Source organism: Armigeres subalbatus, chromosome 3 (genome assembly GCF_024139115.2).
Source record: "Armigeres subalbatus isolate Guangzhou_Male chromosome 3, GZ_Asu_2, whole genome shotgun sequence".
Taxonomy (NCBI): Eukaryota; Metazoa; Arthropoda; class Insecta; order Diptera; family Culicidae; genus Armigeres; species Armigeres subalbatus.
Window position 1 is genome coordinate 79,105,307 of NC_085141.1, and position 16,700 is coordinate 79,122,006.

Sequence of the window (16,700 nt, forward strand, 5' to 3'; positions counted from 1 at the left end):
TCACAATTCATGATCGTCGCACTATACCTTCCTATACCTACAGTTACTATCACCAAGTCTGTCGCTCCATCGAACAAAACTTTTGGCGTCTTGTGTCATCCATTCGACATCATTCGAATTGTGATTCTCGTTCGAGGTGGGCTAGAATCGCACGCATCCGGCTTGTGGCAAACGAAGAGCATAATTACAACAAAAATAGAACTCTGTTATCCACAAATATCAACAGGACATACTCTTAATTGTGTGATACAGGTAAATAGTGATATTTTTAATTAAATAGAAAATCTGTGAAAGAAATGGAGCGAGTTTGCAATATTTTCAAACTTGAATTCGTTTTATTAGGGCGACTCAGTCTAGTAATGTGAGAAAATACACTTTATTTTTGCTAGACATTTAATACCTATAATTTAATTTTATTACATGTTCATTGAAGAATGATTTTTCCTCGGAAAATGTCAGCTATGCGGAAAACATTTTGAGTCATTTCAATATAAAAAATACTAACACAATTCAGCCTGAAATGCGTTTGTTAAGTTCGGATTCATTTAATTGAACATAATAGTAAATTAGTTAAATTTATTCAATTGGAGATGGATGGAGTGCATGGAGATTTTAGATGCATTCACGTTTAATTCAGTTAAAAGTAATTGAAAGAACCGTTACATGGAAAATGTAAATTTTTAGTCAATTAGCAAATAAAGTCAAGAAAATTATAAACCTAGTATTAATATTAAAAAACATTTTTTTTGAATCGCTCTATTTGTTATTCTTTTTTGTCGCAGTTCTTTCGGTGCTTGTTGCTCGGCTGGCCGTCTGAACAGTATTTAGGATGAATAAAAACGGATCCCACACAGCTACGGCTGCACCCAGCATCAATAAGAGCAACAACAGCAGTAGCAGCGGAGCCGGTTCAGCAAACATCAACCTGTTTCAGGAAACTATAATACGCCTGATGCTCTTTGCCCTATACATGTGAGTATCAACTTCAACTAAACAGAGGCAGTTTTCGGAGCCCATACTATAGGTGTTTGATTTTGTTTTGCGTCAAGAGTTTGGACTTTGAGATAGCGAATCGCTTTCAGGTGAATTAAGAATAAATTAGTGATGGTTATAACACCATAGTGCAAAATTCCGTCATATTAATTTTGCAATAAAGAGGCTAAATCAATGTATATGTTATAGGAAACGTGAATGTTTGACTTTTGTCATCTTCTTGTGGCGTGCATGGTCACACATTGTATGTGTATGCCTTGAAGATGCTGCAGGCAGTGGCGTAGCCACGGGGGTGGTTTTGGGGTTAAAACCCCCCCCCAGAGACAAAATTTTTGGAAGAAATTTTTTTTTTCGAAAAAAAAATGTTCAGAAAACCCCCCCCAGACCAATTTTCTGGCTACGCCACTGGCTGCAGGTATATGTTACCGGCAAGAAAAGCTACTAATGAGTAGATACAAAGTAGATACAAATGAGATTCTCAAAAAATGTTGGCTCTGAAAGTTTTTGGAGTGATAGCGACCATATAATTATTTCAACTAATAGCTTAAAACTACATTTTTCGTAACTAGCTAAGACACTAGCCTTTTCTTTCATAACTTCAACATATGAGGCCGATAAAAATATTAAATTTATTTTATGTCCGACAGCTCTTGGGAAATAAGAGGGAGGGAGTAAAAAAATAACAAGGAAACGAAAAAATGCGAATAATTGCATGGAAAATTTAGAATTTAAATGGAAAATAATAGCAAAGAATGTTTAGCGAAAGCAAAGAATATGAATATTTATAATATATTTATCTAGTAGTGAACTTAGCACAAATTTTATATAGTTAAAAAAATACTGTAACTTATTTCTGTAGAAACCTTGTTTTTTTTTTGGAAAAGTTTTTGCTGATGGACTCTAAACAGTGAATCCATAACACCAACATTTTTTAAAGTACGGCTAGAATTATAAGCTTTTGTTTGAGTCAAGTATGAAGCTCAAATTTTACATAATAATACGATATCCTTTCTGCGATATTTACCACAGACTATAAACGTAAATATTTTTGGAAATCGCTGTACAGTATTTTATAGAAAAGTAGATATTAGCTATCTAAAATCCAAATAATTATTATTTATTTATTCAGGCCGAAGTGGCCTGTGCGGTATATGAGAGTCTTCTCCATTCGGCTCGGTCCATGACTACACGTCGCCAACCACGCAGTCTACGGAGGGTCCGCAAGTCATCTTCCACCTGATCGATCCACCTTGCCCGCTGCGCACCTCGCCTTCTTGTTCCCGTCGGATCGTTGTCGAGAACCATTTTCACCGGATTACTGTCCGACATTCTGGCTACGATTTTCGCGGTGTGAACGATGGATGGTTCTCCCAACAACTGATGCAACTCGTGGTTCATTCACCTCCTCCACGTACCGTCCGCCATCTGCACCCCACCATAGATGGTACGCAGCACTTTCCTTTCGAAAACTCCAAGTGCGCGTTGGTCCTCGATGAGCATCGTCCAGGTCTCGTGTCCGTAGAGGACTACCGGTCTAATGAGCGTTTTGTATAATTGTCAGTTTGGTACGGCGGCGAACTCTATTCGATCGGAGCGTCTTGCGGAGTCCAAAGTACGTACGATTTCCAGCCAGTATGCGTCTCCGAATTTCTCTGCTGGTGTCATTTTCGGCAGTCACCAGTGAGCCCAAATACACAAATTCTTCTACCACCTCGATTTCGTCACCACCGATGCAAACTCGCGGTGGGTGGCTCACATTGTCTTCTCTTTAACCTCTTCCTATCATGTACTTCGTCTTCGACGTGTTGATGACTAGTACGATCCGCTTGGCTTCCCTCTTCAGTCTGATGTAGGCTTCCTCTATCTTCTCAAAGTTACGTGCCATAATATCTATGTCGTCGGCGAAGCCAAATAGCTCTTCGTATTACCCCTTCCAAAGCGATGTTGAATAGCAGACACGAAAGACCATCACCTTGCAGTAACCCTCTGCGGGCTTCGAAGGGACTCGAGTATGCCCCTGAAACTCGAACTACGCACATCACCCGATCCATCGTCGCTTTGATCAACCGTGTCAGTTTATCCGGAAAACCGTGTTCGTGCATTAGCTGCCATAGCTAGTCTCGATCGATTGTATCATATGCGGCTTTGAAGTCGATGAGAATGTTAAGTAAATTATTTGAAAAATCAATAAACATTTTTAAACCGTCAATATTGAGAAGTTAACTTCCCAAGGAAATGATTCTATTTCCAGTAGGTATCTGCGTAAAATAGTAATGCTTTATGATTATGACGTTTTTTTAGTATGACCTAAAATTCAATTGAAATCTGTGTATGATTCAATTATTTAAATATTTTACTGTAAATGTGCACTTATGTTCATCATTTAATCTTGTTTGACAGGGCACGGTGTTAGGCTATTTTCTGCGCGGTATTCGGAATCGTCTTCTGAATGTACGCAGTATTGGGCATATTCACAAGTCAAGACAAAACATATTTTCCCCCTCAAATGTATTTAATATTGATTAAAGCGACATGGTTTTCAAGGATGATTGTCGGAAATTTAATTTTATAGAGCGAATTTATTGAGGACACGTTCTTAACCCCACGGTAATAGGGCATGTTACGGTATTTCGGTTTCAGAAAGGAACAAGACTTTATTGATAAGAAAATTATTTTGAGCTTTTTAGTGGAATGTCTTCACTTCTCATAAGACGAGTTAATACAATCCCATTGAATTCCACCACTTAATTGTATCTTGACAGATACGTATTTCGACCTCAACAGTAAGGCCGTCTTCAGTTTCTTGTCGAGTCGAGTCGAGTCAAGTACAAGACACTGAAGACGGCCTTACTGTTGAGGTCGAAATACGTATCTGTCAAGATACAATTAAGTGGTGGAATTCAATGGGATTGTATTAACTCGTCTTATGACAAGTGAAGACTTTATTGTTCTTGGTTCTTGTATTTGGTTTTTGATTCTTTTTTAGCTTACGGATCCTGTACACCTCCGGTGGTGCAAAGGGCCGACTTGAAAGATCTCCATCCTGAGCGATGTCTAGCTATCCCTCCCTGTAACCTGTTGCCAGGTTAGATTTCGGTCGACTTCTTTTATTTCTTTATTGAAGCTTCGCCGCCATGAGCCTCTGCCTATGCTGCGATGTTCCTCTGGGTTCCAGTCTAATGCTTGTTTACAGATTTTTTTTTCGCTCCTACGTAGAGTGTGGCCGACCCAGCCCCACTTTGGATCCTGAATTTTTGTTGCTGTCGGCCTGCGGTAACAACGACGATGGAACTCTTTGTTTGAGATCCAGTTGTGAGGCCATCAGGCCCGAATTATATACCGCAGGCATCTGTTAATGAACACCTGCAGCCGTTGAGTGTTCTCCACTGATACACACCATGTTTCGCTAGCGTATAACAGCACAGATTTCACGTTAGAGTTGAACATTCGTATTTTGGTGCGTTCACTTATCTGCCTGTTTTCCAGATATTTCTTAAACTCGCAAAGGCAGCCTTTGCTTTCTTGATCCGTGCGCCTATGTCGATCTTGGTACCGCCGTCTGACGCCATTTGGCTACCAAGATATTGGAAGCTTTCAACATTCTCCACTGGTTGCCCGACTACTGTGAAACTGGAAGGAGTCGCCGTGTTTACATCCAACGATTTGGTTTTGTTGACGTTGATGACTAAACCTGCCGAAGAGAAGCGCTCGGCAAGGTCGTTGAGCTTACTCTGCATATCAGAGCGCCGTTGCGCGAGGAGTGCAACGTCATCAGCCAATTCGAAGTCGTTTAGGTGCTCCATGGTTATAGGCTGCCATAACAGCCCGCGGTTTGGTTCACGGTCAATCGCATCTACCAGAATCTCATCGATTACGATGAGGAACAGTAACGGTGATAGGATACATCCTTGCCTCACACCAGCTACGACCCGGATAGGGTCGGACAGGACCCCATTGTGCAGCACTCTACACGAAAAGGCCTCGTACTGTGCCTCGATGAGGCCGATGATTTTCTCAGGAACTCCCTTGCGTCTCAGGGCGCCCCACATATTCTCGTGATTGAGACGGTCGAAAGCTTTTTCGTAGTCAATGAATACCAAGTAAAGGGATTTGTTGACCTGCTCCAGAATGATGCGGAGCGTGACAATATGGTCCACACAGGATCTTCCGGCACGGAATCCGGCTTGCTGCCGCCGGAGAGTCGCATCGATCTTCTCCTGAATCCGGGCTAGGATAATTTTGCACAGAACTTTGAGAACGGTACACAGCAACATAATGCCTCGCCAGTTATCGCATACAGTCAGGTCACCCTTTTTGGGCACCTTTACTAAGATACCTTGCATCCAGTCGACCGGGAAAGTTGCGGTGTCCCAGATATTATGAAATAAACGATGCAGTAGTTGAGCGGATGTCATGGGGTCAGCTTTGGGCATCTCGGCTGATATGCGGTCGACCCCTGAGCTTTATTCGATTTCATGCTTTGGATGGCTGTTTGAATCTCTAGCAGTGATGGAGCTTCGGTATTGACGCGTGTTATACGACGGATCCTAGGCAGATCATGCCGAGGTGGTGATGGCCTGGCTGGCACTTGAAAAAGTTGTTCGAAGTGCTCGAACCAGCGTTTCAGCTGGTCAGTTGGGTCGGTCAATAACTGATCATTCGCGTCTTTCACAGGCATCGTTGCATTCATCTTCGCCCCGCTTAAGCGTCGTGAGACATCGTAGAGGAGGCGAATGTCCCCGGTTGCGGCGGCTCTCTCTCCTTCATCGGCCAGAGAGTCTGCCCACGCTCGCTTGTCCTGTCGACATGAGCGTTTTACTTCCTTCTCAAGAGCCACGTATCGTTGGCGGGCTAAGACTTTGGCTCCTCTGGTTTTGGCTCGCTCTATCGCGGCTTTGGCTTCTCTTCGCTCCTCTATCTTCCTCCAGGTCTCATCGGTGATCCATTGTTTTCTCTGGGTGCGTAGTTCGCCCAGATTGTTCTCGCTGGTGGCGATGAAGGCATTCTTGATGGCGGTCCATTGGTCTTCCACGCTGCCACCTTCCGGAATATCTGCAGCACGCGTCTCCAGTTCTTCAACGAAGGACCGTTTCACCGTGGCATCTTCCAGTCGGCGTGTGTTGAATCGTCGTCCAACTCTTTCCTCCTGCCGACGAATCCGCGCAATACGCAGGCGTATTTCGCCGATGAGGAGGTGATGATCAGACGCGATATCGGCACTACGTTTATTCCGTACGTCAAGAAGGCTCCGTTTCTATTTTCGGCTGATGCAGATGTGGTCGATTTGATTTTCTGTAAAGCCGTCACGGGAGACCCACGTGACCTTGTGAACCGGTCGATGAGGGAAAAGCGATCCCCCGATCACCATGTCGTTATTACTACAAAATTCTGCGAACAGCTCTCCGTTTTCGCTCATTTCTCCGAGACCATGGCGTCCCATAATGCGCTCATGGTTCGAGTTGTCGGATCCAATCTTCGCATTGAAGTCGCCCAAACAGATCTTGATATCACCCTTCGGAATTCTATCTACGACGGCATTGAGTTGACTGTAAAAGTTCTCTTTGTCTTGCAGATCGGTAGCATCGGTTGGCGCATAACATTGGATTATAGTAAGGTTTCGGACCCGTGTTCTAAATCTGGCAACGATTATCCTTTCACTTATAGGTTCCCACTTCATAAGCGCAGAGTGTGCCTGAGCGCTTAGTAGGAAGCCAACTCCGCGTTGCCGGGGAGCGTGTTCACCTCGTAAACCAGAGTATAGCAGAACTTATCCCGACGGCGTTCTGTGTTCTCCAAAGTTTGGCCAACGGACTTCACTCAGTCCCAGGATCTCAAGCTTCATGCGGCGTGCCTCATTGGCAAGTTGTGCCAATTTACCCTGCTGGGCTAGGGTTAAAACGTTCCATGTTTCTATTCGTGTCCGTTGTTTCGCGCTAAGAGTCGTTGCCGTAAAATAAGTCAGTATTCTTATATTATCGGATTCTCGAACAAATTGATTTTTCGGGAACAGTAGATTGTTGGCCCAAGGTTCACCATCCACTGGGATGGGGCTACCATCTTAGGTATAGCTTCGAGGAATAGCATTTCATACTCAGCCGCTGGATGCCAGAACAGACGCTGTTGGAGCCGCACCTCCTTGGTGGACAGACGCTCGATCAGTCGGGTCAAATTTGTTTAAAGTCCTACCCAACACCAGGACTAGGCTAGTGCGCTTTGAGCGGCACACGGTCGCTTTGATAGGGCCTGCTTGGGGACACATGCAGCTTTTTATAGAAGTTCAACAGAGCCCACTGTCGAACCCCACCACATCCTAGGCAGACCCCACAGGACGCACCCTCTCACTCTAGCTGATGTCAGAAGGACAACAGTGCCCAGGCTGCACTACCAGCTAAGTACGCAACCCTTAGCTGGCGGTCAATTGTCATCGGAAGACCCGTGGAAGCGTCAGTATTGGAACTTGTGAGGACCAGAGCTATGTTAGGCGACCCTTCCCGGATGTCAACTCACCATTTCGCAGCCCGTTTTTGATTCTTGCCATTCTTATTTTCATTTTTTATTCTTTGTTCCTTTATTTTTCTTTGTTCTTCTTCCTGCTTCATTCATTCCTTTTGCTTTCTTATTTCTTCCTTTTCCTTGTTATTTTTCTTCTTACTTCCTTCTTTCATTACCTTATTTTTCCTCACTTTCTGGCTTCATTTCTCTACCTTCTTCCTTTTCCTCCTTTTCTGTCTAGAGGTGTGCGCCGCCGCCGACAGTTTTTTTGGCACGTCGCCGCCGCCGATAATTTTGCGTCGGCGCGCCGCCATTTAAAATTTGTCACGCCGCTGAACTATGCTTTTTCACGCCGATTGAAATTCGAAGAATTCCGCAGAATTTTTCGATGGATATCTCCAACTCATCACTCATGAAACTCCAGTGAAATTTTCGTGAAAATACCAATGATTTCCTTAGAAAACTCTAGGAAGAACTTTGAGTGCAAATTCTGAAGGATTAATTTAAAAAAAAAATATCCTTATTTTAGGATTTCCGTTGAAATCCAAAGAATTTCTCGTTGAAATAGAACTTTTGCACGGTCGACATTTGGCCGAAAGCCAAATATTGTTTGGCTAAATCTAGCATTTGATCGAACAAACCATTTAGCCGAAGGCCATCTATTCTAAAGTTATTTCGCCGAAAATGTCGTTTGGTAGAAAGTTACATACTGGCGAAAATGTCCTAAACTGTCGGAGTGTTTTGCAGAAAGGTCATTTCGACTAAATGATCTATTCGACAAAACGACATTTTCGGCCGAACGATTATTTCGACCAAACGGCAGTTTCAGTCTACAGGGTTGCTAGGTTAAACAACTTTGTTGGCCAAATTACATTTTCGGTCAAATAGGTCATCTGAATTACCGTTTGCCGAAAATGTGGTTTGGTCGAAAAGGTCATTTGGCCGAAATAACCGTCTAGCTGAAAGGCCATTGAGTCGTGTCAAACGACCATTACGATCAAATGGCATTTTGGGCCTGTTGACTAATTCGGCCAAACGACAATTTCGGTTAACAACCTGTTAGAGACAACATTTTTTTTCGGCAAATTGTCGCTTTGGCCAAAAGAAATTTTTGGTCAAACCGTTCACCATGTATAACCGTTTCGCACGAAATGTATTTCCGTCGAATGATTTTCGGCCAAACGACCCTTTCCAATTTTTTAATAATTTTCTGAAGAATGGAGATGAGTGTTTGACTGTGATATCTGTAATTTTTGATGGTGTATTCGGCTGTGCAGTGTAGAACTCTGTCAGAATGATGATTTTATGTTCGTCCCTACGTTTTTGTTTTTGGTAGTTGAGACACGTGTTATGTTTTTCGTTTTTTTTTGTTAATTTTGTTAATGTTTAGTAATTATTTTTTGCACTTTCACTAATTCGGAGTAAATCGCTGGGCTGAAGAATTTCTGAAGAATTTTCGAGGAATTTCCCATGATCAAAACAAAGAATGTCTCGTAGAATGTCTAAAATTATCGTTCAAAATTCCGAAAAATAAAACAGCTTTTCGTAAAAAAATAAAAATTGAATGTTTAAAGTATTAAAAGGTTTAGTTGAAATTCCGCAAAAATTCCTCGTGGAAATTTCCAAAAGTTTTCTATACACGCGGAAGAATCTTGTACGATTGAAACAACTGTATCGTTTGTTGCATCAAATAACGATCATATTTTCGATAAAGTAGTTTGGCAGAAATTTCGAAAGTAAAAACAACCATGATTTTTGGGCAGAGAAACATCTTTCACTCACATTTTTCGCTAGAGCAGGCTTGAAAAATAAACGAAAATGTTACTTGTCATAAGACGAGTTTGTACAATCCCATTTAATTCCGTGACTTAATTGTATCTTGACAGATACGTATTTCGACCTCAACAGTAAGGTCGTCTTCAGTGTCTCGTACTTGACTCGACTCGATAGTCGAGTCAAGTACGAGACACTGAAGCCGACCTTACTGTTGAGGTCGAAATACGTATCTGTCAAGATACAATTAAGTCACGGAATTAAATGGGATTGTACAAACTCGTCTTATGACAAGTGAAGACTCAAGACACTAAAAAGCTCAAAATAATTTTCGTTACGAAAATGTGCCTACTTGATGAAATTCTTTTTTCATTTCATCGTTCTTACGCCTCATTGATTTACCGCGAAAATTTTCGTTTAAAAAAAAATTAAGACTGCAATGGGATTCGAACCTGGAACACTAACAAACATAGCACTGGGTTGCGCACACTTTAGCCATTCCTCCACGTTGACTGCTTGTTGGGATAGGTATTTGTTTCATAAAAGCTACTCTTGTTTGCTTTGGTAAAGGCACGAAAAAGATAAAAGAAGTGAGAAAACAAGCAAATCAACTTTTCGCAGCTCAAACAGTAAGGGATAAATAGCTATCTCTCATCACGCCTTTTTTCTTTCCCGCAAAATGATTTCTCGGTGAAATTCTGCGTGAGTGAGCATCTTTTACGAGTTATGTGAGTGAGCATCAGCTTTACGATCCCGTATTTGACATGGATAGCTGGAAAGCATGGTTAAAATATATACGAGAATTGAATCAAATAGACTGTGTTTAGTCTGTAGGTGTAATTCAAGAAACAAACCAGTGAACTACATATCGCGTATGGACCGTATGGTTGATTCAACCCTATTTGTGGATGTATCAACAATAAATATTGTTATTGTTGCAGAATCCGTATGGTTGATTCTAACACATTTTTCTCCGTGTAGAACTTAAAAAAACACGCAAATTCCATTTAATTTCCTATAGAATTTTCGAACAGTTTTCAGCGGAAACTCTGAAGAATTTTCCGTGAAAACTCCGCAGCATCTCGTAAAAATTCCAGAAATTTGTCCATAGAAATTATTAAACAGAAATTCCGAAAAACTTTCCGTGGATATTTTGAACATTCCCTGTAGAAATTTTGATTAATTTCTCGTAGAATTTCTGAAGATTTTTTCACTAATAATTTTCCTTGCGAGTTCTAAAGAGCTTTCTTTCAAAATTCTAAAGAATTCTCGAAACTTCAAAATAGTTCCTGTGAAAAATTCAAAATTAATTTCTGAATGAATATTTTGGAAAAACTTTGTAAATTTTGTGGGGAAGTACTTCAGACTTGTTCCGTGAAATTCTAAACATTCTTCCGTTAAAGTCTTAAAAAAAAGGAAAAAAAATTGAAAAAAATATGAACGTTACAAAAATTCCCACGCCGATTCACGCCGCCGCCGCCGGCTAAAATGGCTTTCAGCGTGACGCCGAAAATTCTGCCAAACGCCGCCACCGACGATTTTTGGATCGGCGCACACCTCTATTTCTGTCTTCTTTCTTCTACCTTCTTCCTTTTCCAAGTTTCTTCTTCCTTTTTTCCTTATTCCTTTTTCTCTATTCTTTCTTTATTCTACCTTCTTCCTTCTTCCATGTTTCTTCATCTTTCTTTTTCCCTTCTTCCTTGTCCCTTGTTTCTTTATCTTTCTTTCTTTCTTTCTTTTGTCCTGTTTTCTTCCTATATTTTCCTTCTTTTTTCTTTTACCTTCTTTCTTTTCTTTTTCTCTTCATTCTTGTTCCTTCTTCTTTTTCCTTCTTCATTCTTCTATGTTTTTTCTTCAATCTTTCATTCTTCTTCCGTCTTCCCTTATTCTATTTTTTCCTCCTTTTTCCTTCTTCCTTCATCATTATTCTTTCTTCCATCTTTATCTTACTTTTACCTTCTTCCTTCTTCTATGTTCTTTCTTCAATCTTTTATATTTATCCTTCTCAAATCTTCCGTCTTCTTTCTCTCTTCTTCCGTCTTCTTCCTCCTTCTTTCCTTCTTTCTTCTTCATTGTGCCATTATTATTCCTTCTTCTATATTTATTTTACTTTTTCCTTCTTCTTTCTTCTATATTTTTTCTTCAATCTTTCATTCTTTTTCCTTCTTTCTTCTTCCGTCTTCCCTTATTCTATTTTTTCCTCCTTTTTCCTTCTTCCTTGTTTCTTCTTCCTTCATCATTTTCACTAATTCGGAGTAAATCACTGGGCTGAAGAATTTCTGAAGAATTTTCGAGAAATTTCCCATGATCAAAACAAAGAATGTCCCGTCTTCAATCTTTTATATTTTTCCTTCTCAAATCTTCCGTCTTCTTTCTCTCTTCTTCCGTTTTCTTCCTCCTTCTTTCCTTCTTTCTTCTTCATTGTGCCATTATTATTTCTTCTTCTATATTTATTTTACTTTTTCCTTCTTCTTTCTTCTATGTTTTCTCTTCAATCTTTCATTCTTTTTCCTTCTTTCTTCTTCCGTCTTCCCTTATTCTATTTTTTCCTCCTTTTTCCTTCTTCCTTCATCATTATTCTTTCTTCCATCTTTATCTTACTTTTACCTTCTTCCTTCTTCTATGTTCTTTCTTCAATCTTTTATATTTTTCCTTCTCAAATCTTCCGTCTTCTTTCTCTCTTCTTCCGTCTTCTTCCTCCTTCTTTCCTTCTTTCTTCTTCATTGTGCCATTTTCATTATTTATTCTTCATTCTTTACTCTTTATTCTTTATTCTTTATTCATCATTCTTTATTCATTATTCTCTATTATGTATTCTTTCTTCTTCATTCTTCATTTTTCATAATTCATTCTTTATTTTTTATTTTTTATTCTTATTTTTATTTATACTTTATTCATCATTTGTATTATTTTTTCTTTATTCATCATTCTCTATTATTTATTCATTATTCACTTTCCAACCACTCTACATAGTTGGTACAACATATCTTATGGTTGGAATTCATTTCATCCCATCAATTTCAGCCTTTCGATACATTTCTGCCTTCTGATACTTTTAGCCTTTTGAGACTTTCAGCCTTTCGGGATTTCCGCCTTTTGAGTTCAGCCTTATGAGTATTCAGCCTTACGTGTTTCAGCCTTTCGTAGGACACCCGCCTTAACGCTACCAACATTGCGTGGATCGGGTTATTTCAAATTTTAGCCATTATTAGGGCATGCTTTATGGCTTTTACACAGAGTTATGGATTTTTGTTTAGATTTCAGATAAATTTGCTCGTTTATTTGTGGACTTTTCTTTTCTTCTAATTTATAATGAAATAGTTTGGTCCTCAGATGGACGGCGATTTCGACCATTGATTAACCCACTGCCGAATTGAATTTTATTGACCTAGCCATGCAAAAGTATCTCCAAACCATCCACTATGGGGAAAGTGGTGGCCAAAAATCGAAAAATTGACTTGCTTTGAATGACGTGTCTTGTAAAGAATGTGCACAGCAAAAAGTGGTCTCAGGAATCATAGTGTTACAGGAAGGAATTTAAAGAAAAAATCAGCAACATAACTTTTATTTCATAGATAATCAAAGTACAATCACAGACAAACAGACATAACACTCGTCAAATTTCCATCGTTCACTGATTTACTGATCAATTCAAATAATCATTAGTTGGCCCACCGATCACTCTTGGCGCGCTCATCGTTTTTGCTCGAGTTTGACGTTTGCTCACTACCGCCATCTGGTTCGCGATTTGCCCAACTAACTGAAATCAACAGATGTCGTTAGTGTTTGAATGACGATGAATTTGATGAATAAATGTTCAATGTGTTATGTCTGTTTGTCTGTGGTACAATTGTTATACCTAATTTATTCAGTGCATTTGATGCTTTGTATGCAAATGCCCGTACTTTTCACTTGACACCATTCATGAGCTTTTGCACGGTGACATCCGACACTAATTTTGTTGAATGTTGGACAAGTCTAATGTTATGTGTACGATGTTTATAATCCCTTACCAGCCCTGTGAATATGTTGTTGTCTATTGTATGTTGAATGTAAATAGAAGTAAATAAACGACCACCGCGGAGAGCGAATCGCTTGTGTTTTCTCGTCCACTTTACGCGTCCGAAATACCCCGCCGGGAGTTGTATCGGTTCCGCTGTGTACCGTGGGAAGCCTCCGTGATAACTTCCCACAGGTTATTGGCCCAGTGATAGTGGAGAAAACGGTGGATTTCGCTGAGAAAATAGACCCGGAGTGTGAAAGTTTGCCCGCGGACGCTACCCTTTGTGCTTGTCGTTCGGCGGGAGCAAATTTGTTCCACTCGTTAGACTGTGCTGCAGTGGGTGGTTAAAGCAGCTGAGAACGTTGTACATGATAAAAAGTGATTACCGGGAGATGGTTAGTGTCCGGATTGCCAGCTGTGTTTCGTTCCATCGAAGCTGGATTCGGAAGCAATTAGTGCGGACTGAGAACCATTTTGTGCAACGAGCTGTAACTGTAGCCGGTGGTGATCGAAGACATTGTTGTGTACCGACTTCGTGTGTGTACGGGAATACAGTGTGCGCCATCAGAAAACGAACGATTTCGAAATGGCAGAAAAAGTTTCGATCGCGCGTTTGGGTAATAAAAATTACCAAACGTGGAAAATAAAAATTGAAATGCTTCTGATCAGTGTCGACCTATGGCATACGGTGAATGAGAAGAAACCGGAGCCAGAGACTGCGAGATGGTCGAAAGAAGATCAGAAGGCGAGGGCAATGATTATTCTGAATGTAGAAGATAATCAGTTGCCGTTAGTGAAAGACGCCAAATCGGCGGTCGAAGTGTGGAAGAAACTGAAGAAGTACCACGAAAAGGCTACGGTTACGTCGCGAGTGTCGCTTCTGAAGAAGCTATGTAGTTTAAACTACGAAGAAGGTGCGGATATGGAAGCGCATCTGTTCGTCATCGAAGAGCTTTTTGATCGGCTATCGTGTGTTGGTCAAAAGATCGAAAGTTCGCTGCAGGTCGCGATGATCTACCGGAGTTTGCCGGAGTCATACGACGGTCTGGTGACGGCGTTGGAGAGCCGGCCAGACGCGGACCAGACGATCGAGTTTGTGAAACAGCGGCTGATGGACGAGTACCACCGACGGATGGAGAAGCGTGCAGGAATGTCCCGTGAGTGTGAGGACCGGGCATTAAGTGTGCACAGAAGAAGAAGAAGAAGCGAACGTGCGAGGGAACGAATTTGTTACCAATGCCGAAAACCAGGACACATCCGGATGAATTGCCCGATGCTGCGGGAGCCGGAAGCGAAAACGGCAGCGAAGAGGGACCCCCGAATTTGTTTCAGCGTGGGAGGCGATCGGCAGCAGGGGAACTGGTACGTGGATAGTGGCTGTTCGAGCCACATGACCAGTGACCGGGCATTCTTCAGCAAAATCGACGTGAATGTGAAGCGAGATGTGACGTTGGTGGATGGTTCCACCGTGAAATCTGCCGGAGTAGGCGAAGGCACGCTGAAGTGTATCGATGGCAGCGGCGAAGTGAACGAGGTAGTAATGAGAGAGGTGTTATACGTTCCGGGACTGGACAGTGTTTTGATTTCGGTCCGGAAGCTTGCCCAGAAAGGACTGAGTGTAAACTTTAACAAAGCTAAGTGCGAAATTATAAGCCTCGGAAGAAGAGTGGAAGCCGTTGCTGAACTTCGTGGAGGACTGTATGCCTTGAGAGTTGCAGAAGAAAAGAAGCGGAATTGGCGTACGAGTGTGCAAAGCAAAGCTAGCAATGGGCGTTCGCTTGAGGAGGAGCGCCTGATAGAAGAAACTGATTTTTATGACTGTGTGGATGAATATTGAGGAGAAACCCGATGCTGTGTGCTGGATGAGTCGTGAGCGACGAAGACTAAGCGGTGAAGAAGACGAAACAGGGGCTGACGACGCAGGGAGAGTGCCGAAGACTGAGTGTCCAACTATGTAGAACTTTGTTTGACTTTGTGAGGTAACACTTTGTGGACTTTGTGATATCTGTTAGAGATGATAAACCTCGAGGAGGAGTGTTGAATGTTGGACAAGTCTAATGTTATGTGTACGATGTTTATAATCCCTTACCAGCCCTGTGAATATGTTGTTGTCTATTGTATGTTGAATGTAAATAGAAGTAAATAAACGACCACCGCGGAGAGCGAATCGCTTGTGTTTTCTCGTCCACTTTACGCGTCCGAAATACCCCGCCGGGAGTTGTATCGGTTCCGCTGTGTACCGTGGGAAGCCTCCGTGATAACTTCCCACAAATTTGGCAGCCTTTTGCCAGTTACGTCTGAAGCTTTTCCCATAATTTGTTGCATTATTCGTTTCTTAGAAATTCCTTTCAACCAAGGGACAGTAATTTGCAATCGGATGAAGCTCCGGCGAATTTGGGAGGTTGGACTCCTTCGAGTCAATTAGCAGCGTACCAGTTTTGAGCCGGTTTTCAATAGTGACAACATGAAGATGTCCCTTCTGAAACCGCATTCACATATTCCCCATAAAACATCCTACCGACTTTTCCCCCGATTTAGTCGGTTTTCGTCGGTCGGATCGGCCTACTTTGCAGCCGACTAATCGGTTGTTTGTTGCACAGACGCTTATGGGAGCTTTACAGGGGCGTTTAGCGATTAAACAATACATTAAATCGGCCAACCAAAACAACAGATTTAAAGCAGTTTAGTTGGCAGAATAATCGGCTAACGTAGTTTAGCACAAAAAAGCCATTAAACCGACGAAATCGATCGATTAAAATCTAGAGAATCGTATGATTAATCAACTAATTTAATTTAATAATAAAATATAGCCGACGAAATCGGTTGATTAATCAACTGATTCAATTTAATAATAAAATATAGCCGACGAAATCGGCTGATGAAAAGCAAGTTAATTGCTCGATTAGTAATTATATTCTGATGAACAGTATACGATTCCCGATAAAATCGGTTGTTTTTGATCTACTAAAATAAGTAATAAACCGGATGATTTAAACGGAAAACAAACACAACCCGATGAAATAGGCTGATTTATTTTTATTCAATAGCGAATTTAATAGATCGATTTTCAATGATAGCGCCGGTAGTTGAGTAGTACGGCAGAGTCCAGGGACTGTCTCACTTCCCAGTAGTCGGGATTCTACTTTGCGCCGTTGGCATTGTGTTGAAGGGTACGATTTGTCAGATCCAGAGGTGAGAGTCATTTTTCTGACGTCGATGGTTGTTCTTCGCACGGCCGACGGAAAATAAACGCAAATAAAAGAAGTAGATTTATTAATACAAACATTAAAAACGAATACACACGACATTTCACAATACTATTTTTGAGAAAAAAAACATTGTACTTACAGTATATATGTGATGGACTCGAACCAGCTTAAGAAGCTTCTCCGGCCCAAAAAACCTCTGCATACAAATTTTTACGCCGATCGGTTCAGTA

At 41.3% G+C, this 16,700-nt stretch overlaps 1 protein-coding gene across 1 annotated transcript in view; it reads left to right on the plus strand.

Annotated features, from left to right (window-relative positions):
- The window catches only part of LOC134219220 (phospholipid phosphatase 5), a 24,128-nt gene continuing 7,428 nt past the window's right edge, over positions 1-16,700 (plus strand). The window contains exons 1-2 of the mRNA XM_062697913.1: positions 1-252; positions 783-972. Coding sequence (XP_062553897.1) covers positions 830-972 — 143 coding nt within the window. The 5' untranslated portion in view covers positions 1-252; positions 783-829. The remainder of the gene's footprint in view (positions 253-782; positions 973-16,700) is intronic.